The 21,821-nt window shown below is 48.3% G+C and overlaps 1 protein-coding gene across 1 annotated transcript in view; it reads left to right on the forward strand.

Annotated features, from left to right (window-relative positions):
- The window catches only part of IPO7 (importin 7), a 275,583-nt gene that overhangs the window by 104,017 nt on the left and 149,745 nt on the right, over positions 1-21,821 (forward strand). Inside the window, exons 17-18 of the mRNA XM_085648158.1 lie at positions 19,239-19,305; positions 19,375-19,500. Coding sequence (XP_085504284.1) covers positions 19,239-19,305; positions 19,375-19,500 — 193 coding nt within the window. The remainder of the gene's footprint in view (positions 1-19,238; positions 19,306-19,374; positions 19,501-21,821) is intronic.

Genomic DNA, 21,821 nt, shown 5'->3' on the forward strand with positions numbered 1-21,821 from the left:
GCTGCCACACAGCAGACATGTTGCTGGACCCCTGGGTAGGAGAGCCCCTGCTCTCCTGGGTCTGCAACAATGCACATCCTGGGCGAGGTGCTAAATCTCCTCCCCCAGGATGGGCAGGGGGAAACTTCAAAGGCATTTTGTGAGCTTCACCCAACCCATTGAATCCCCCCACTCTGGCGGGAAGCTTGGCTGGAAACCCCAAATAAGGACAGGGGATGTGCCAGCCTGCCAACCCCACCCCCTCGGGTGGGGGAGGGGAGGTGAAGCACATCCCCGGGCTCTCGCCATCTTGAAGATGGGGAGTCCTGCCCAATCAGGATTAGGCTACTGCCCCCCTCCCACAGGAGAGACAGGATAGGGTGTGTAACCACCCCAGGACAGGAACCCATTGGTCCCTGCCCTTCACCTACCTGTAACGCCCCTAAATCTAGTATTTAGGGGCACCCTGAACCTTACTTCCCCAGATTCCAAAATCCGAAGAAGAGCTAGAAGAATGAAGACCTGCCCTGCAGCTGCTAAGAAGAGTAAGACACCAACTGCTTTGGCCCCAGCCCGTCGACCCTCGACCTTCGAACCTGCTCCAACCCGGCATCTCTTGTGGCCAGCAACCTCACAAACCCCGGAGGACCTGGCTACCTTTTGACTCTACTCATGGGAGTCCCAGGGGTTTAGAAGCTTCACTCAAAACATACTTCTAATCCATGGCAGCAGCCCGGAACCGCGTACCCAGCACACTCTGCACCAGCCAAGCCTGGCCTGTGCCAGAGTGAACAAAGACCACGAGGATGACCCCACGGCGACTGTGACCCAGAGTTCGGCACCCAAGGACCTCCCTCGACACTCCTGAAGAAGCCTGCAGACTCAGAACAAGATGCCCCCCAACCGCGATCAACAGAGGGTAAGATTTCCCGACACCAAAAGGCACCCCGCGGCCTCCTTTGCCCAATCCCGGGGTACCTACCTATCCTCCAACTACCCAACTTACCTCTCGAAGTGGTGGTGGCACCTGAAGAATCTTCGTCCCCAAGCTTGCAGTCTTGTTCTAAAACCTGAGATTTCCCATTGAAATCAATTGAGCGCCCGAAGGCTCAAAAGCACCCTGCACCTAGCCGCCAGTGTGGCCCTGGCGGTGCAACCTCTACACCTATCTACTTCCCCAATTGCCCTGAGCAAGTGATCTGGAGCCCAGCTCCCACAGCCGCTTGGCCTGCTAGTCAGCAGCCACCAAACAAGGCCCCCCCCTAGAGGATAACATTGGGCCTAACTCTCTCTGCACCCGGCCGCCCTTGTGCCGCTGAGGGTGAACAAACTGTACCTACCTGACCCTGGGAGACCCCCGAGTCTATGCCCAGAACCTTAAATCTGCCAGTCGAGTACTTACCTTTAAACCGATAACTCCATTTTCTCCATAGGGTAACATTGACTAGCTTTTCCTGAAATTTCTTCTAAGTGTGGACTTTTCAAAACTTAAAATATTCACCAAAAATCAGCCGAGTAACAAACGAAAATACTCCCCTGCTCTTAGGTGAGCTCCCAGTGCTGGATCTTGGTGCCCAGCACTGACTCCGAAAAATACTTACAACTGTACTTACCAGTAACCCAATTTTCTTCCTTAGGAAATCATTGACTGTTTTCCTGTGAAATTTCTTCTCAGTTTCAGTTTCTGCAATCTTTAAATATTCTTTAAAAATCGTATAATATCTGAAAACTTAATTACTTGCCTGTTTTGGCTAAAGGTCCCAGTACTGAGACTAGGCACCCAGTACTGGATTACAAAAGTAACGAGAACCTACTATACCTGCAACTTGAATTTTCTGCCCTAGGGAATCCTTGACTGTTTTCTATGAAATATTTTCCAAGTGTCAACTTTTAAAATAGCAAAATATTGTCTAGAAATCATCACAGTAATTAAGTCGACTTTTATCACTTGATTCCAAGTACTGACCCAGGACTGAATCTAGGATCCAGTCCTGGAATTCCAAAAGTAATCCTAAAATGTATCTGTGGCATGTAACTTGAAACTTCCATTGAACACAATGCATTGTGTTTAGAATTGTGTTGCCTATTGCAACCACTTGTATCTGGCTACAAAAGTCAATTGCATATTGCAAAAGTATTTATATAAAGCATCTCATTCTGAGAAAGTATATTTTAATGGCTATTGTTGGTTCTAAAATAAAACCAGCATAGATTTTTTTTTTTTTTTTATATATAAACCATTGGCCTAGAGTTCAGTTATTGTGTGTGAGACCATTTGCTGGCTGAGTGTGTGCAACAAATGCTTTGCACTGTCCTCTGATACTGCCTTACTGCTCGACCAAGCTACCACTTCTGAGAGTAAGGTTATATCTAACTTTAGCCTCTGCCAAACCTCTGTGGACTCTGTACACCCTATACCTATTTGGGAACAGTATATACAGAGCCACTTTCTCACATCTTACTCTTGTGGAACAGCGGAGCTATTCCCCGGCACCTTGCAGGTACCAAAGAAAGCACGGAGGATTCTGGTCCGCATAAACCAGACACTGGCCAGCACCAGTACACCCGTTTCTCCAAGCTAGAGTTGAAGTGGGCCAATGGTGCAAGCGTGGTCTTCCAGCCCTTCAGAGACTAAGTCCACCTTGGGTTTGCCAGGAGAGGAATCCACTACTCTGCCTGTAGCTTGTGTGCAGCACCCCCCACCCACCCCCCCCCTGCACATGAATAATTCTGCTGTGAGAAACCAGACGCCTCAAGACACCTCTGCACCCGTCGCAACTGGCCCAAGTGAATGAGGACAAAAGCACTCCGAATAGTTGTTAGTCTATATTCACCAGCTGCTCTCTGAATGGAAATTTGCTGGCTCAATGTGACCATTGTCAGAACTTCACCCTAGATCATACCAAATTAGGTCTCTTATTTGCTTTAGCCAAACCATGCTTGCCGTTGGTAGCGAGTCCTAAACTGAATTGGGAAATGACCGGACCACAGCTGGATAACTATTATAAATGCTAAAAGCTCCTTTTGGGCAAAAATCAGGTTGTGCATATAACCATCCTGATGTGTTCAAGTGGGGATCTTTTGATCTCATGTGGCTAATGTGCTGATCAAGCCTGCCGCTGGAGCGTTAAAAAGGAGCTCTAGCCACACATTGGAATCGCCAATAGGAGGAAAGTGGTATGCATGACTAATAAGGTGGGTTCGAAATATGCAATTGTCTGTATAATTAGTACAGACTCCAGGAGGACTGGAACAACGAATGACTGCAATGAAGGCAGTGGAGAAGGAGATAAGCCACTCAATCCTTTTGCAAAACTATTGAGATTTTTTAACAGTCATCCATTTAAGAATAGCCAACCCTCAACCTCTCCTAAAGGAGCAAGGTAGATTAATAAAGGTTCTAACCTTCGGGGCAGGTGTAATTGAAATAGTGCACAAAGTCCTCTGTGGTCCAAGATTCCTTGATGAAAAACATGTTAAAATGGTTTGTCACGGTCACCTCAAATTTCGACTGCGTGTTTAACTAGTGAGCGAGCAGTTAATTAAGGTGCACAACAGACCAGAACATAGTGTTCGAGGCATATGAGCTGCAGAGCCACACACTAAGGATAAGATCGCCATCTGGTGTTGGGCTCGGATGATTGCGGGTTGTTGTTGTCTTCGGAAGAAGTCTTTGGTCACGAGATTGGTGACTCCTCCCCTGGACAACAGTGCGCATAGGCATCCACTCCATCCTCAGATTGTTTTTTTTCCGCCATTGGGTTCGGATGAACTTTTTTCCTCTCCAGCAGAAAAACTTCTAGCAATCACTACAACTCTCATAATTTCAAACTTTACGTCAAAAACCTTATCGGACCGACTCCGGACGCGGCTGATGGAAAGGACACCTTTTTAAAAATGCCCCCAATGTGGAGCAAAGTTCCCTCATAGCAATCACCACGAGGTCTGTAATTTGTGCATTTCACCAGACCACAACGAATCCAGCTGTCCAGCCTGCGCCGCATTCCGTTCGAAGAAAACCATCCGGGACCGAAGAGCTCGACGCCATATCATGGCCAAGCTGGTTCCGGAACCAGAAGACCTCTTTGCACAGGATGTCCCTGATGATGACTCCGAAGATCTCCAGGTTCGAGGCATGTGGGCTGCTGAATTCATATCTGTGCATAGATCGCCGCCTAGTGTTGGGTCCGGATGTTTGCACGTTGTTGTCCTGGAAGAGTCTTCGAAGTATCCTGGGATAGGTGACTCCTCCCCTGGACTACAGTGCGCATGGGCATCCTCTCCATCCTCCGATTGTTTTTTTCCGCCATTGGGTTCGGATGTGCTTATCTTGACTCAAGTTAGGAAAAACTTTTTCCAGGCCAAAAGGCCTTTAGTTCGCGTCGGTACTGTTCCCGATCGGTATCGATAGTATCTTGTTAGTTTACTAACTTCCAGAACCAACTTTTTTCGCATTTTACACGACCATCGACTATGGAATCGGACACCTTTCAAGCGGTGTCCTGTATGCAATGCGAAATATCCCCATATCGACGTCCATCCGGTGTGCAACAAATGCCTTTCACCGGATCACGACTAATCTACATGTATGGCCTGTGCCCGATTCCGATCCAAGAAGACTCTCCGGAATCGACGAGCAGCGAGACTCTAAGCGCAGCAAGCGGCACCGGCCCCGGCCAACATCTTCAGTGCCAAAGACGAAGATGTGGAAGGCATGGAGAAACTCCCTCCAGCCCCGCTTCCGAACACGACTCCGGATCGGAAGACGTCGAAGAACAACTCTTTTCCAGAGATGAAGCCGACACCGAGGTAGGAGACTACAATGAGGCCTTAGGGGCCGAAGAGAGTAGCTCCGGTGACGAGCAAGGCCTACCCGTACACACTGAGGATATCCCAGTGCGCCAGTCTATGGCTCCGGTCGAGGGATCGCCTTCGGGCCTTACCCAAGACCTATCCCGTAGTCCTTCGGCCCCGCCCTCTGGCCCGGCCTCGGACATTCAGCGGCAGCCATTACTGCCCAAAACGGCTGGTTTCCCTTCATCGAAACCGAAAGCTGTCTTGGTTCAACCGAAAGTGGCGCTGGTCGGATCGAGGCCCACCACCCCTTCGACGCCAGCAAAACCCGTCGACACCGACCGCACCAAACGAGATTTCGGTGCCGAGCTTGCAGCAGCCGACGTCGGCGCCGACACACGGAAAAAGACCTTCGGTGCCACCAAACCTGCTCGGCTCCCGGCACCGCCCCTCGACTCGACGACTCACCGGCGCCGAAGAAGTCCACGCCCGCCTCTGCAGAACCGGTCGGCGCAAAGGACTCGATGGCGCTCCAGGTGCGGCCCGTTGCTGCGCAACGCACCAAACACAAAGCAGTCCTCCAGGACAAGTCGGGCTCCGAGCCGATAAACGCTCCAACAGCCTCTTCGGCACCGGCCAACATCACTTTTGGCCTGCCGCCATCCACGGCCCCAAAACTGTTCCAAATCAGAACACGAGTCACCCACACCACGTTCACGCCTGCCGAACGCTCTCCTGCGGAGACGTCTCCATCACATATCGACGCCGACACCGGCAGGATGATGCTCCACAAGAGGAGAATAACTTCCGAGCCAGCTTTGGACTCCTACCGGATCCCGCTTAAAAGAAAGCTGCCAGTGGCTTCGGAACCAGTTCTTTATGAACCTCTCCATTCCACTTACCAAGATCCACAGTCCTTCTCTCCCACACACTCCGACACAGACTTTTTGGAGGACTACATGGGTGACCACGTCCCCTACCCCGGAGAGATGGACCCTGAAGGCCACCAAGACCCTGACCAAGCTTGGGATGACCCTGTAGACTCAGGTGCACCTATGGATACACAGGACCCGCAACTCTATGGAGCAAAAACGTCTCCCACAGAGGACACTGCCGCATTCAACGCCCTAATTGAACGTGCTGCGGCCAATCATGGTGTGCAACTCCACTCCGACACCGTCGAGGACGACTTTCTCATGGATACTTTCGCATCCTCAAAGGAACATAAAAACTCTACCCATGTTGAAGGGTGTCCTCAAACCAGCAAAGGACATTTTAAGGAACCTACCAGGGCGAGACTGATAAACCCCAGGATCGACAAAAAATGCAGGTCGGTGCCTGGGGACCCTACCTACATTAGAGGCCAGTTACCTCTAGATTCAATAGTAGTGGCGAATGCTCGCAAACGGGCACACTCGCAAACAGGTGATGCTCCTCCCCCGGACAAGGAGTCCAAGGTGCTAGAGACCTCCGGCAAACGGGTGGCGGCCCAAGCAGCTAACATATGGCGTATTGCCAATACCCAGGCGCTCCTCGCTCGCTACGATCGAGCACACTACGACACATTGGAAACATTACTCCAACATCTCCCTGACCAATTCAAAGAAGGTGCAGAGATCCTCATCAGGGAGGGACAACTCCTCACAAACGCATCCATTAAGTGTGCACTGGATGCCGCAGATACAGCTGCCAGAGCCATAAACACTAGCGTCATGTTGCGATGACACGCCTGGTTGCGAATCTCCGGATTCAAACCTGAGGTACAAAATAACATCCTCAACCAGCCTGTCAACCCCGACTACTTATTCGGGCCGGAGGTTGACACCACCCTAGAGAAAATAAAGGACACAGACACTGCAAAGTCCATGGGGGCTCTCCAAACACAATCCTTTCGGAGCGGCTCCTTTTGTCGCCCCGGAAATAGAGGAGCAGGTAGAGGACAGGGGTCACAGCAAACCTACAACAAAGGCAACACACAAAGCACCTACGATAAACACCCGGGGGGGGGATATCGTGGCTCCAGCACAAAGGGCAGAGGACGCAGGTACGGCAACACCAGGTCCTCCCCCAAGAACAAACAGTGACGCCCTCTCCCTTCCTCCCGACCACATAACACCTGTTACAAATGTTCCTGTCCACGTGGAACTCCATCACCACGGACAGGTGGGTCAAAGATATTATCAAATACGGTTACTGCCTAGAATTAACCTCAACTCCACCCACAATACCTCCAAAAAACCGTCCTATGTCCTCAGAGCACTTAACGCTCTTACAGCAGGAGGTGCAAAGTATGCTACTAAAAGGCGCAATAGAGGTCGTACCCGTCCACGAGCAAGGTACGGGGGTGTACTCCCTGTACTTTTTAATACCAAAAAAGGACGGGTCACTCAGACCTATATTAGACCTGAGACCCCTGTACCGCTACATTCTCTCTGAGCATTTTCACATGCTCACTTTACAGCAAGTCCTCCCGCTGCTCAAGCAGGGAGACTTCCTGGCCACACTGGACCTCAAAGATGCGCATTTCCACATACCCATTCACCCCTCACACAAAAAATACCTCAGGTTCACTGTTCAGGGGCAGCACTACCAATTCAAAGTCCTTCCCTTCGGCGTGACAACAGCACCCAGAGTTTTCACGAAGTGCCTAGCTACTGTGGCGGCACATCTACGGAGGCAGCACATACACGTCTACCCTTACCTGGACGACTGGCTCGTTCAAGCAAAGTCAGCCCAGCAAGATGCCAGCCACATGTCCCGCACCATTCACCTCCTTCACAGTCTGGGGTTCTCACTAAATTACCCAAAATCCCATCTCCAGCCCGCACACGTACAACAGTACCTAGGTGCGACTATAGACACTCTGGCGGCCACAGCTCAGCCGAATTTAGTGAGAATCAACAGCATGCAGATGCTGATTTCCAAGTTCAAACCCCAACACTCCCTTCCTGCGCGAGTGTTCATGCAGCTGATAGGCATGATGGCCTCCTGCATTTTCATAGTCCCACACGCGAGATTACATATGCGCCCGCTTCAGGAGTGCTTAGCACGTCAGTGGAATCAGGCTCAAGGACAGTTGAAAGACCTAGTGTTGGTGAGCGGTCGGGCATACAACTCTCTGCATTGGTGGAATCCACAAAACCTTTGCAAGGGCCGACCGTTCCAAGAGCCTGTTCCACAAATAATACTGACAGCGGACGCATCTCTCCAGGGATGGGGAGCACATGTACTCAACTACACAGTGCAGGGACTATGGACAACACAACAGAAGAAGATGCACATCAACCTTCTGGAATTGATGGCAATCTTCCTGGCAATGAAAGCATTCAAAGTACACTTGTGCAACAAAGTCGTGTTGATCCGGACGGACAACATGACCGCCATGTACTACATACAGAAGCAGGGAGGAACACACTCTCCACAGTTGTCTCATCTGGCTCAGAGCATGTGGAAGTGGGCCATTCAGAGGAACATGTTCCTCATGGCAGAACACCTCCCCGGCAAGGACAACCAGATGGCGGATCTGCTCAGCAGACACAGCCACCAAATGCACGAGTGGGAGTTACACCCATCAGTACTCCAACCGTACTTCCAGCAGTGGGGTCATCCAGAGATAGACCTATTCGCCACAAGCGAAAACGCAAAATGCCAAAGCTTTGCCGCCAGGTTCCCACATCCGCAGTCGCAGGGCAATGCAATATGGATGAACTGGTCCGGCAGATTTGCGTACGCTTTTGCCCCAGCACCGCTGATACCGCTGGTGGCACGCAAACTCAGACAACACTCACTAACACTCGTCCTGGTTGCTCCAACGTGGGCACGCCAGCCATGGTACACCACATTTCTCGAACTTTCCGTGGTGCCACATCAAAGGCTGCAGATCAAACCCGCGCATTTGACGCAGAACCATGGAGAGATTCAGCACCCAGATCCGCAACAGCTGAACCTGGCAATCTGGCTCCTGAAGTCCTAGAGTTTGGCTACCTAAACCTGCCACCTGACTGTATGGACATCATTAAGGAGGCCAGGAGACCCACTACCAGAGCTTGCTATGCAGCCAAATGGAAAAGGTTCGTCATTTATTGCAATAATAATGACATTAACCCGCTAGACGCATCCATCCAAAACATAATTTGTTACCTCTTGCACCTATACCGATGCAATCTGGCGTACACCTCTATACGTGTCCATTTGACCGCAATATCAGCCTATCTGCACACCAGGCAGCACCTCTCTCTATTCAGAGTGCCTGCCATCAAAGCATTCTTGGAAGGACTCAAACGAGTCATTCCACCAAGCCACCCACCGGCTCCAATGTGGAACCTCAACTTGGTCCTCACACGCCTGATGGGTCCACCCTTTGAACCTCTACACTCATGCGAAATTCAATTCCTTACCTGGAAAGTAGCTTTCCTAGTAGCGATCACTTCTTTAAGAAAAGTTAGCGAACTCCAGGCACTAACCGTTCAAGAGCCATTTATACAGGTTCACGCCAACAGGGTCGTACTACGTACCAACCCCAAATTCATGCCCAAGGTGATATCGCAGTTCCACATGAATCAAACTATTGAACTGCCTGTTTTCTTTCAAAACCCACAGACTGTCGCAGAAAGAGCACTCCATACACTAGATGTAAAGAGGGCCCTCATGTACTATATCGACAGGACTAAAGTCTTTAGGAAAACAAAACAACTTTTCGTTGCCTTTGCCCCACACCACAAAGGTAACGCTATCTCCAAAGCAGGCATAGCCAGGTGGATCGTTAAATGTATTCAAATTTGCTATCAAAAGGCTAAACGCACATTAACGATTCCCCCACGAGCCCACTCAACACGTAAGTTAGGGGCCTCCATGGCTTTCCTAGGAAACATTCCTTTGCATGATATATGTAGAGCAGCCACCTGGTCCACTACACGTACATTTACCAAACACTATTGTGTAGATGTGCAATCAAAACAGCAGGCAGCTGTAGGACAGGCTGTTCTCAAAACTCTTTTTCAGACCGCTGCAGCTGGCACTGGTAGCCACCGCTAATAGAGGGCACTGCTATGTATTCTATGCACAGATATGAATTCAGCAGCCCACATGCCTCGAACTGATTATGCTACTTACCAGTATGCATCTGTTCTTGGCATGTAGGGCTGCTGACATTCATATCGCCCTCCCTCCTCCCCGGCGCCTGTAGCAGCTGCAGCTCTCAGAATTACTGTAAGCATGGTAATCACTTTCTGTATCTACTCCATCACTGCCACAATGGCGAAAAACAATCTGAGGATGCCCATGCGCACTGTAGTCCAGGGGAGGAGTCACCTATCCCAGGATACTTTGAAGACTCTTCCAGGACAACAATGTGCAAACATCCGGACCCAACACTAGGCGGCGATCTATGCACAGATATGAATGTCAGCAGCCCTACATGCCAAGAACAGATGCATACTGGTAAGTAGCATAATCAATCGTGTCCGAGGCCGCCGATTCAGATCCGGGGCAACCTGTGAGTACCAGCCCCCCTACCCCAACACCACCCAAAAAGACTTTGGTCAAGACTCTGCCAGCTGGGCTCAGTCACGACCCAAAAACATCTTCTGAAGCCCCGCCCTCCGGCCCGGCTCCGAAGAGAAGTAAGCCTGCAGGTGGCTCAGGCTCGAGCACACCTCATGTAATTGTGCCTATAATACCTTCGGCAGCGAAGCAGGCTTCGTGACCGAAATCTCTATCGGGCCCGAAACGTCACTCTGCACCGACATCTCCACCGGCACCGAAACGTTATTCGGTGCCGAGGTCTCCACCGGCACGTCTGCACCGAAAAATCCACCGGAACCGAAAAGTTCTTCGACACCCAAAACATCTTCAGTGCCAAAACAAGTCCATAAAGAACCAAAAAAGTCGGCGCCAAAGCCGCCTTCGGACAGTGAAGAACTTTAGGCCTGATCCTAAGCAAAAACGGATTTACATAAATCCGAAAACTGGACATGTCACTGCGGTGCCCTACAAGAAAAGGATCCTGGAATGATGCCACGGTGGTCTTAATACCTAAACCAGGGAAGGATTTGAAGGATTGAAGGATTGTGGGTCATATCGCCCGATTTCGCTTCTCAACGACTATAAAATCTTTGCGGCTATAATGACAACTAGGTTGGGGAAGGCGACAAGCTCTTTAGTCCATGAAGACCAAAAGGGCTTTATAAAGGGCAGACACTTAGCTGACCTCACACACGATCTGGTAGGGGCGATTGATATCGCCACCACTTTTTCACTGCCTCTGGCCGCCTTTACGTTGGATGCGACTAAGGCCTTTGATAGAGTAAACTGGTCCTATCTGGCTGCAGTTTTGAAGAAATTCAATTTGCCTGAAAATTTCTGCCGCATGATCTCACTTATATATAAGGCCCCGACGGCAAGACTCAATGTAAACAATTCTCTAACAGTCTTTTGGAATTTGGAGCGGTACAAGGCAGGGCTGCCCACTTTCCCCTCTCCTTTTTAACATCTATATTGAACCTTTTGCACAGATTCTTAGAGAGGAGGCTAGTATTCCATCATTTAGCTTTGGAGGGTGGGAAAGGCGGGTTGCCCTATATGCTGATGACATACTCATTATGACATCCAACCTCGACTCTGCTCTCCCCTCTGTGATTAGAAAAGCTGAGGAGTTTGGTAAAATCTCTGGGTACAACATAAATTCTGAGAAAACAGAAATTATGGCCTGGAATTCCCCCAACACACAGGTGGAGGTAGTGCCCTCTATGCGGTATCTTGGAATTAGAATTACCCAAGATTTAAGCAAAATCACCACCTTTAATCTTGACCGAGTATATAAGGAATGTCAAACAACTAAAGGCATGGAATCACCTCCCTTTATCCATCTTTGGGAGGACAAACCTTATAAAAATGTCTATCCTACCCAAATATACCTTTTTGTTTAACTCTATCCCTATGGCTTTTGACATTAAACAAATATCTAAATGTCAACAAGGAATTAACTTTTATTTGGAAGAATCGAGCTTCGAGATTGGCCTGGAAAAAGCTGAGGAGAAGGAGAGAGAAAGGTGGCCTTACGTCCCCAGACATCCAATACTATGCTTGGGCGTTCCAACTATCCTACTCTAGAATGCTCCTAAAAACATCAGAGGACAACTCTAGAGGGAGGATGTTCCGAGCTATGTTGGAGGGGTCTGATCTTCCATCTGACTGCTTTCTTTTTAAGTTTGGAGACCAGAAATTCTGTAAAAAAATAAATTTAAAAACTCTACAATCTTTGGCTAGGAGTTGGTCCACAATCAAAAATAGAACAGGGTTGTTATTTTTCCAACTTAGCACCTATTTGGGATTCACCAGGTACTCCCTTATGTCTTAAAGACAGACTGGCAGGTCCAATAAAGGAAGCCGGTTTTTTGAACTGGGGAGAGCTGATAGCTGGTGGTTCAATGCTACCTTGGGAGGCTTTGCGGGAGAAAGTCGGGCCAGGTCCATCTTACTTCAAGTATGTACAGCTGACTAGCTGGGCTCAGGCCTTGATAAGAAAGGGAGTCCCCTTGGGAAAATACAGCAACTTAGAATATCTATTGGTGACAAGGCCGGGGGGGGAAAGTAGGTTGCATGTTGGTGTTGGGCGATCTTGGAGGAGATAGATGACGACACAACCCTCCCTGAGGTGTTATGGGGCAGTAACATCGGCGAACAGTGCCAGCAGCTGTGGTCAAACTCATTTAGTTTACTATATAAAATCGTGAAGCCAGCCTGGCTGAGGCGAAACCATCTTTTCACTTTACATCGTGCTTATCTGTCCCCCCAAAAGTTAGCCAAATTTCAACATGGAAAAAAATGCAACAAATGTGACCTAGTTGAGGCCTCGGATGTTCATATGTTTAAAGAGTGCCCAGCCATTAGTCGTTTTTGGGAAGAGGTGATAGAAGCACGATCTTCTATGCTAAATATCACTCTTAGTAATACTCTCCCTTTGATTTTCTTTGGGCTTGACGAAAATATCCTAGGGCCTGCTAGATCCTTTCTGTTTTTTGCAATCCTGTTGGCCAGGAGACAGATTTGCAGATTTTGGGTGGACACAGCTCCTCCAACATATATGGGATGGTTATCGTCCCTATATGAAGTTTCTAAAGTAGACCTGGCTAGACCCTGTAGTATGGAAAAAAAAAGAAAATTGCCTTTTGGGACTATTTGATACAGTGGAAGTAGGTCTCCCGGGGGTTCCCGACATCCCCCCCCCCCCCCCCCCCCCGGTCCTATGATTATGCCAGCTTCCCTGCTCCATGGACCTGTAACACGGGTCTTCGTTCGTCTTTCTGGTCCAAACAGGTTGAAATATGCCTAGATGGAGTTTCTGAAGGTCGTCCTTTTTTTGTGTGTTGTTTGCTCCTTCTCCCGCCAATCTGTTTCTTTTGTTTTTTGTGCAATTGTCCATAGCACACTAAAGGGTTTGGTGGGCAGGACAAGATAGCACAAAATGGTGGTTGGCGGATTTCCTTCTTCACACATAGGTTTGGCAAAAGAGGACAAAAAAAAAAGAAAAGGAAGCTGGACTCAACACCTCCTCCAGCACCTCCAAAGAAAAAGGACTGTGCCACTCCACCCATACGTCCTCCCTCTCCGACATTACCTCCTATTCCATCCTCCCCAACCCCCACCGCCTTCACCTCTACCATCTCCTTCTCACACACCACCTCCACAGGATGATGGTGATTTTGGGGGAGGGGCAGACCCAGACCCCTCCTGATGACCATTTAGGGTTCGGTCAGCTTTTTAACAGAGCAGCATCGTTTCATGGTGTCACCATGCACACCAACACTCCTGAGGAGGATTTTCTACTCTACACTTTTGAGCAGTCCCAGAAAACAGTCCACATTCTACCCATGATTAAGGGAGTGATTAAGCATGCCACTGAGGTTTTTAAAGACCCTGTCAGGGCCAGGGTTCTCAACCTCAGAATAGAAAAAAAATACAGACCGGCGCCACAAGATCCTGCGTACATAAAGGCGCAACTCCCCCTAGACTCACTAGTCATCTCAAATGCCAGAAAACGGGCCAACTCCCAAACAACCGGAGACACGCCACCCCCAGACAAAGTCTAAACTCCTGGAGGCTTCCGGCAAAAGGGTTGCGCTCAAGCGGCTAACCACTGGCGTATCGCAAATACACAAGCCCTATTGGCTCGTTATGACAGAGCCCATTATGATCAACTAGAGGATCTCTTGCAACACCTGCCTGAACCTTTCAAAACACAGGCCACTGACCTCCTCCAAGAGGGCAAGCTAATATCTAATGCCTCCATTAAATGTGCATTAGATGCAGCGGACACCGCCTCTAGGGCAGTCAAAACAAGCGTATTGCTTAGACGCCACGCATGGCTGCGCATTTCCGGCTTCAAGCCGGAAGTACAAACCTCCATTCTTGCTCAACCCTTTAATCAGGAGCAACTATTCGGCCCTGCAGTAGACACTGCCCTAGAAAAAATGAAGAAAGATAATGAGACTGCCAAATCTATGGGAGCATTGCAGTCTACTCAACCCAGAGGCTCCTTTCGTCGCTCCTTTTATAGAGGAGCTTCCAAAAATGTGGGAACAGACAACTCTTCCACCTTCAAAGCATCAGGTCAAACATCCCCTAACAGTATATTTTAGAGAAGGTTATCGGGGAAACAATAATAAAGGCCGAGGACGGGGCAACAACAACACCCGCACCTCTACAGTGACTTGCCACCACTCCCCCCAGACCATTCCACTCCGGTCGGGGGCAGACTTCAACAGTTCCTACCTGTCTGGAATACCATCACTACAGACAGGTGGGTAAGACAAATTATCCAATCTGGCTACTGCCTCGAACTCATAAACCCGCCCCCAAACATACCACCCAGGCACCGTCCCATGAGGTCTCACCACCTCACGCTCCTCAAACAAGAAATACAGTCTTTGCTTCAAAAAAACGCAATAGAACCTGTTCCACTACATCCGGGCACAGGAGTATATTCCCTATACTTATTCCCAAAAAGGACAAAACCTTAAGGCCCATACTGGACCTCAGACTACTAAACCAGTACATACAATCGGATCATTTCCACATGATCACTCCAACAGGTCCTTCCATTACTTCAAAAAGGAGACTACCTTGCCACATTAGACCTCAAGGACGCATATTTTCACATCCCTATGCATCCCGCTCACAGGAAGTATCTACGATTCGTGGTAGACGGTCAGCACTATCAGTTTACAGTTCTCCCATTCGGAGTAACTGCACCCAAGGTGTTCATCAAATGCTTGGCAGTGGTGGCAGCATATCTCAGGAGACAAGAAATCCATGTCTTCCCCTATCTGGATGATTGGCTCATAAAAGCCAATACTCTAGACAAATGCGTTCACCACACCCACCGCACTATTCAAACCCTACACAACTTGGGATTTACCATCAACTACCCCAAATCTCAACTACAACCCTCCCAACAAACAATACCTGGGAGCCACCATAGACACAGCCAAAGCCGTAGCCTATTCCAGCATAGCCAGGATAGCCAACATACAAAGTCTCATCAAAACATTTCAAACACAACACTCTCTCCCCGCAAGAGTGTTCATGCAACTCTTAGGCATGATGGCGTCATGCATCTCCATAGTACCTTATGCACTCCTTCAAATGCGTCCCTTACAGGAATGTCTAGCACAACAGTGGAATCGGGCCCACGGACAACTTACCGATCTGGTGTTGGTGGACAGCCGCTCACTTCGCTCACTGAAATGGTGGAACACCATCAACCTGTCCAAAGGGCGGCCGTTCTTGGAGCCCCTTCCACAAGTTGTGCTGACCACCGACGCATCTCTCACGGGGTGGGGAGCCCACCTCCTTCAACACACCACTCGGACGGTGGACCACTCAACAAAAACAGTTCCACATCAATCACCTAGAACGTCTAGCGGTGTTCCTAGCACTGAAATCCTTTCAAGTGCATCTACAAAACAAAACTGTCCTCATCCGCACGGACAACATGACCACAATGTGTTACATACAGAAACAAGGAGGGACACATTTTCTACAACTGGCGCAACAAATCTGGAGATGGGCAACTCCCCAAAACATCTACCTGCTAGCAGAACACCTCCCAGGGGTTCAGAACCAGGTGGCCGACTTCTTAAGTCGCCACACACAGCAGATACACGAATGGGAACTACACCCCAAAGTCTTACTCCCATTCTTCCAACAGTGGGGACAACCAGACCTAGACCTGTTCGCCCCACAAGAAAACGCAAAATGCCCAACCTTTGCTGCCAGGTTCCCACACCCACGGTCAAAGGGCAATGCAATATGGATGAACTGGTCGGGCAGATTTGCGTACGCTTTTCCGCCTCTCCCTCTCATTCCATTTGTGGTACGCAAACTGAAATAACAGTTGCTGACACTCATCCTAGTGGCTCCCACTTGGGCACGTCGACCCTGGTTCACCACACTTTTGGAACTATCGCTAGTTCCACATCAAAAACTGCATCTCTCCCCAGATCTTTTAACCCAGAACCATGGAGAAATCAGACACCCAGATCCTCAAACACTGAACTTGGTAATCTGGCTCCTGAAGTCTTAGAATTCGGGTACCTCAACCTTCCTCCAGACTGTATAAATATCATTAAAGAAGCCAGGAGACCTACTACTAGGGCATGCTATGCTGCAAAATGGAAACTATTTGCCATTTACTGCGCTAACAATGACTTACAACCACTGGATGCTTCCATCCAAAACATCATTTGCTATTTATTGCACTTGCAAAGATGCAATTTAGCGTATTCCTCTATACGTCTACATCTAGCGGCATTAGCAGCCTATTTGCAAAATAGACAACACCTGTCCCTCTTTAAGGTACCAGCCATTAAAGCATTTATGGAGGGTCTTAAAAGAATTATTCCTCCAAGGTTACCACCTTCCCCAGTGTGGAACCTTAATATTGTTCTAACAAGGCTCATGGGTCCACCATTTGAACCAATGCACAAATGCGAACTGCAGTTCCTAACATGGAAAGTGGCTTTCCTCATCGCAATCACATCCCTGCGAAGAGTAAGTGAAATAAAAGCCTTAACTCTCGAAGAACCCTTCCTACAACTACATCGGAACAAAGTGGTTCTTAGGACGACTCCAAAATTCCTCCCTAAAGTCATTTCCCCATTCCACCTAAAGTCATTTCCCCATTCCACCTAAACCAGTCAGTGGAACTGCCAGTCTTCTTCCCTAATCCAGACTCAGTAGCCGAGAGGGCACTTCATACCTTAGATGTTAAGAGAGCCTTGCTCTATTACATCGACAGAACCAAACCTTTTCGGAAAACCAAGCAACTGTTTGTTGCTTTCGCTCCACCACACAAAGGCAATCCTATTTCCAAATCGGGTATCGCCAGATGGATAGTCAAATGTATACAAATGTTACCAAAAAGCTAAACTTACTCTTTCCGCTCCCCCTAGGGCGCACTCCACATGTAAAATAGGGGCCTCTATGGCATTCTTAGGGAACATCCCCTTAGACATTTGCAAAGCAGCCACATGGTCTACTACACACACCTTCACTAAGCATTACTGTGTTGATGTGCAATCCAAACAAGCTTCAGTAGGCCAAGCTGTCCTAAAAACTCTATTCCAATCTGCTGCAAATGATACAGGTGACCACCGCTGGGGGAGACACTGCTATATAGTCTCTCCTTAGTGTGTGATCTGCAGCTCATATGCCTCGAACGGAATATGCTACTTATCAGTATGCATCTGTTCTTGGCATGTAGAGCTGCAGAGCCACACACGCCCACCAGCCTCCCCGGGACCTGTATCTGTTCCAGCATTGTCTTCATTAGACACTACACATGGACATCCTTTCTCTTTACTTCTTGCACACCATTTCCTATCATGGCGAAAAACAATCTGAGGATGGAGTGGATGCCCATGCACACTGTTGTCCAAGGGAGGAGTCACCAATCTCATGACCAAAGACTTCTTCCGAAGACTACAACAACCTGCAATCATCCGAGCCCAACACCAGATGGCGATCTTATCCTTAGTGTGTGGCTCTGCAGCTCTACATGCCAAGAACAGATGCATACTGGTAAATAGCATATTCCTTCTCAGATAAAGTCAAAGTTCAGCTGAGGCTGGATTGACTACTTTTTTACATTGGGCCCCATAGTAAGTTGCTTGATTTAATACCTATTTAACTGTGTGGTATCGAACTGGCCAGTGTCTAACCAGGATTCGCCAGTATTTAACAATTCATTAGAAGAGTAAGATTTGACTATTACCTGTATTCCAATGCAGTCTAGTGAATATCCTGTCAAGGAGCATGGTGACCTTAAATAGGTGTCCTCTTGCCTGCACATGCCTTGTAGAATCTAGGCCACTGAATATGGAGGCTGGTCACGCCCACTTAGCAAGGAGTAAAATGGCATTTGGCTGGCAATTACTCCTTGTCGGTCCAAACAGGCCAGCAGTCACAGGACATCCAGAAAGTGCTTTCCAAATTGTCTGCTCAGAAAATGCTTTCCACACCAGTATGACGCTACAATCTCCCCACACTACAGGTACCAGCAACCACCTTTTCCTGGCAAGGCGAATTGTAATGGCACTGTATAAACAAGTTAACGTAAATTTTCACCTGCAATTTTGATTAAACATTTAAAAATCGTTATGGAAACCTTTTAACCCTTTTAATTTACTTGTTCAAAATAGCAAAGTACTTCCTGCATCTTCTATAGTTTTGACATCTATACCAGGTTAGTTGCTATTATGTACCCATGTCCATCCAAGGGTTGATGGGTGGCTCCTGTATGTAATCGGGGCCACCAGAATTAAGTGGCAGGTGGTCACCAGGTTTTGCAGTAGGGTTGAATAAATTATGCAGCAGGAGAAAGCAAATTGTGCAACTTGATGCTGCACCTTTTTATTTGTATCACTTCATTATTTCGTAATTTTTACACATTGTAATATTGAGATGTGAACTCTGTACCAGCTTGAAAACCCAATGCAGAAATTAACAATTGAAAGACTACAGATAACTGTTGTGAAGCGCCATTCACTGCGTGTGAACACGTTGCCACATTTTTAGTTGTGATCAGTTTGAGCTAGAAACCATTCTTTTTTTAAATCCATGATCTGCAGATTGTATGACAAATGAGGCAAATCCATAACTAGGCGTAAAAGCTGCAGAATTGCATAATTCCACTGACCTTTATTATTAGCAATTATACCATGAATTGTTCGAAACAGACTTAATTGTTACTTGGGTAACCTCCTGCTACTTAAAATCATACGGTCATTGGTTAACTAGAAGCAGTACTTGTTTCAGTCATGCACAGCTTGTTGGTGTTTGAACTGCCCAAAAACCTAAGCATTGATTTAGTCCAAGTACATTTTGTTAGGGACTGTCTTAACCCAATTTTGTATTGTCCTTAAAGCGAATGATGCTACAAAATAATCTGTGTCCTTTCCATACAGATTACTCAGCAGCTGGAAGGAATTTGTTTGCAGGTGATTGGAACGGTTTTACAGCAGCATGTGCTTGGTAAGTTTCCGGTCGTCTGTGTGTGGTGTTTGTACAGAAGATATTTCATTATTTGATCTTATGTTTCAGAATTTTATGAAGAAATATTCTCCTTGGCTCATAGCCTGACTTGTCAGCAAGTATCTGCGCAGATGTGGCAGCTTTTACCTCTCGTTTTTGAAGTTTTTCAGCAAGATGGATTTGACTACTTTACGGGTAAGGTTCTGCTGACTTCAGTAAACTTGTACAATTGAAATGGACACCTTGGTGATTTTTTTCCCCCTACTCCTAGTAACAGACCTGGACTGTTAAATGTGTGAAAAGTGCAAGAACTGCAAGCATAGGTGGTGGGCATTCAGCAAGTAAGATAATATAATGTATTTCAAGAAACTGGGCTTGTCTGCATGATGTGTACTTGTGAAAAGCTAGAGCAGTTACCCAAAAAGGGTGTCCGGGGACTAAGCTAGGGTTGACATTTTACAGTGTTCCTTTAAAGCTGTTTTTCAGGGTTTTTACACCCAGATATCTTTTTTTTTTTTGTGATGTACATGTATTTTGTCTAAGTTTCAATGGAATATCACCTAATGTATGGATCATTGTATTGTCCCATGTTTTATTTGAGACTCTAAACTCCTTGTTCGAGGCATATGAGCTGCAGATTATACACTGTGCATAGATCGCCATCTGGTGTTGGGCCCGGATGTTTGCAGTTTGTTTTTCCTCTTGGAAAGTCTTTGGAAGTCACGAGGTTGGTGACTCCTCCTTTGGTTCGTATTGTGCATCGGCTTCGGCTCCATCCTCAGATTGTTTTTTCCCGCCATCGGACTCTGATGTAGTACTTCGCGCTCCGGTTCCGAACTTTTCCAGTTCAACGATCGAATTCCGGCTCCGGTCTCGGCTGATGAAAAGAACTCCCTTCAAGAAGTGCCCTCGATGTGGGTCCAAGTTTCCCCACACCGATCTTCATGAGGTGTGCAACCTCTGCCTCTCCCCTGAACACGAGGCTCGAGACTGTCCTGCCTGCAAGTCCTTTCGATCTAAAAAGACATTTCGAGATCGACGGGCTAGACGCAACATGGCGCACTCCTCGACCTCCGCTCCAGTCGACATCTTCGGGGACGACGTCTAAGCTCCGGGACAGCAGAACATCGAAGACTACCTCGTTAGTGCTTCCGAGGCCGACGACTCCGATGTGGAGGACATCACCCCGGCGCAGAGGGTCATGAGTACAATACCCCCTCACACACCCAAAAAGGCTTCGGTCACACCTTCTCCTTCGGGCCTAGGCAAGACCAAGGATACTGCTTCTTACACCCCACCTTCGGGCCCGGTAAAGAAGCCTATTAAGCCTTCCGGCAGCTCGGGCTCGAGCCAGCCTACCAGCGGTACCGAAAAACACCTTTCGGCACCGAAGAAAATATCTGCCTCCGCCTCCACACCGAACCCAGCACCAAAGCCTTCGGTGTTGAAACCTACCCTTCCGGTGCCGACCAAACATCACAAGGCTCTCGGCACAGACACTCCCGTGCCAAAGCCTTCTTCGGCACAGACCAAAAAATCGGAGGTCCCAAAGAAGCACGGCTTAGACAAACCTAAAGCCGTCGGTCCTGAAAACTTCGGCGCCGACCGAACAACCAGTGTCGCAAGAACTTTTCACACCGGATCCTCTGCAAAAGACACTTACCAAGGATCCAAAAACTGGACATTTGACACTGTCTTCAAAAAAGAGACACTTGGACAAACCAGCTCCACCTCCAAAGAGGAAGGACACTGCTACCTCCCCTTTCAGAGTGCCTTCCCCACCTCCACCTTCTCCACCCCTGCCTCCTCGTTCTCCAACCTTGTCTCCAGTCCCAGACGATCTAGGATACCCTTATTATGATCCAGCAGATGTGCCACAAGACCCCACCCATACTGGATCGCCAGACCCATGGGACGACTAAAACCATCCTGACATCCCAGATGTCCCACAGGATGACCTTTACCCATCTAGGCCATCCCCACCTGAAGATTCGTTAGGCTTTCACCACCTACTACAAAGGGCGGCACATTACCACGGGGTGGAGTTACATACTGACCCAGTGGAGGAAGATTTTCTCCTAGACACCTTCGACAATGCACATAGGTCTACTGCCATTCTACCTATGTTAAAGGCAGTAATCAAACATGCACCGGAGGTTTTTAAAGACCCAGTCAGGGCCAGGGTCCTAAACCCCCATATAGAGAAAGCCGCCCCCACAGACCCTTCATACATTAAAGGATCTGCACCATTGGATTCCCTAGGGGTATCTACAGCTAGGAAGCGCTCAAATTCTCAGGCGTCAGGCGAAGCATCACCACCTGACAAAGAGTACAAGCTCCTAGACGCGTCAGGGAAGTGCACTGCGTCACAAGCTGCCAATATATGGTGTATCGCCAACACAAGCTCTATTGGCCAGATACGACAGGGCGCATTATGATGAGTTAGAGACCATCATGCACCATCTCCCTGAAAAATACAGGAATAGGGCTAATGAATTAATCCAAGAGGGAAAAAC

Source organism: Triturus cristatus, chromosome 3_2, assembly GCF_964204655.1.
Source record: "Triturus cristatus chromosome 3_2, aTriCri1.1, whole genome shotgun sequence".
In the NCBI taxonomy this organism is placed as follows: domain Eukaryota; kingdom Metazoa; phylum Chordata; class Amphibia; order Caudata; family Salamandridae; genus Triturus; species Triturus cristatus.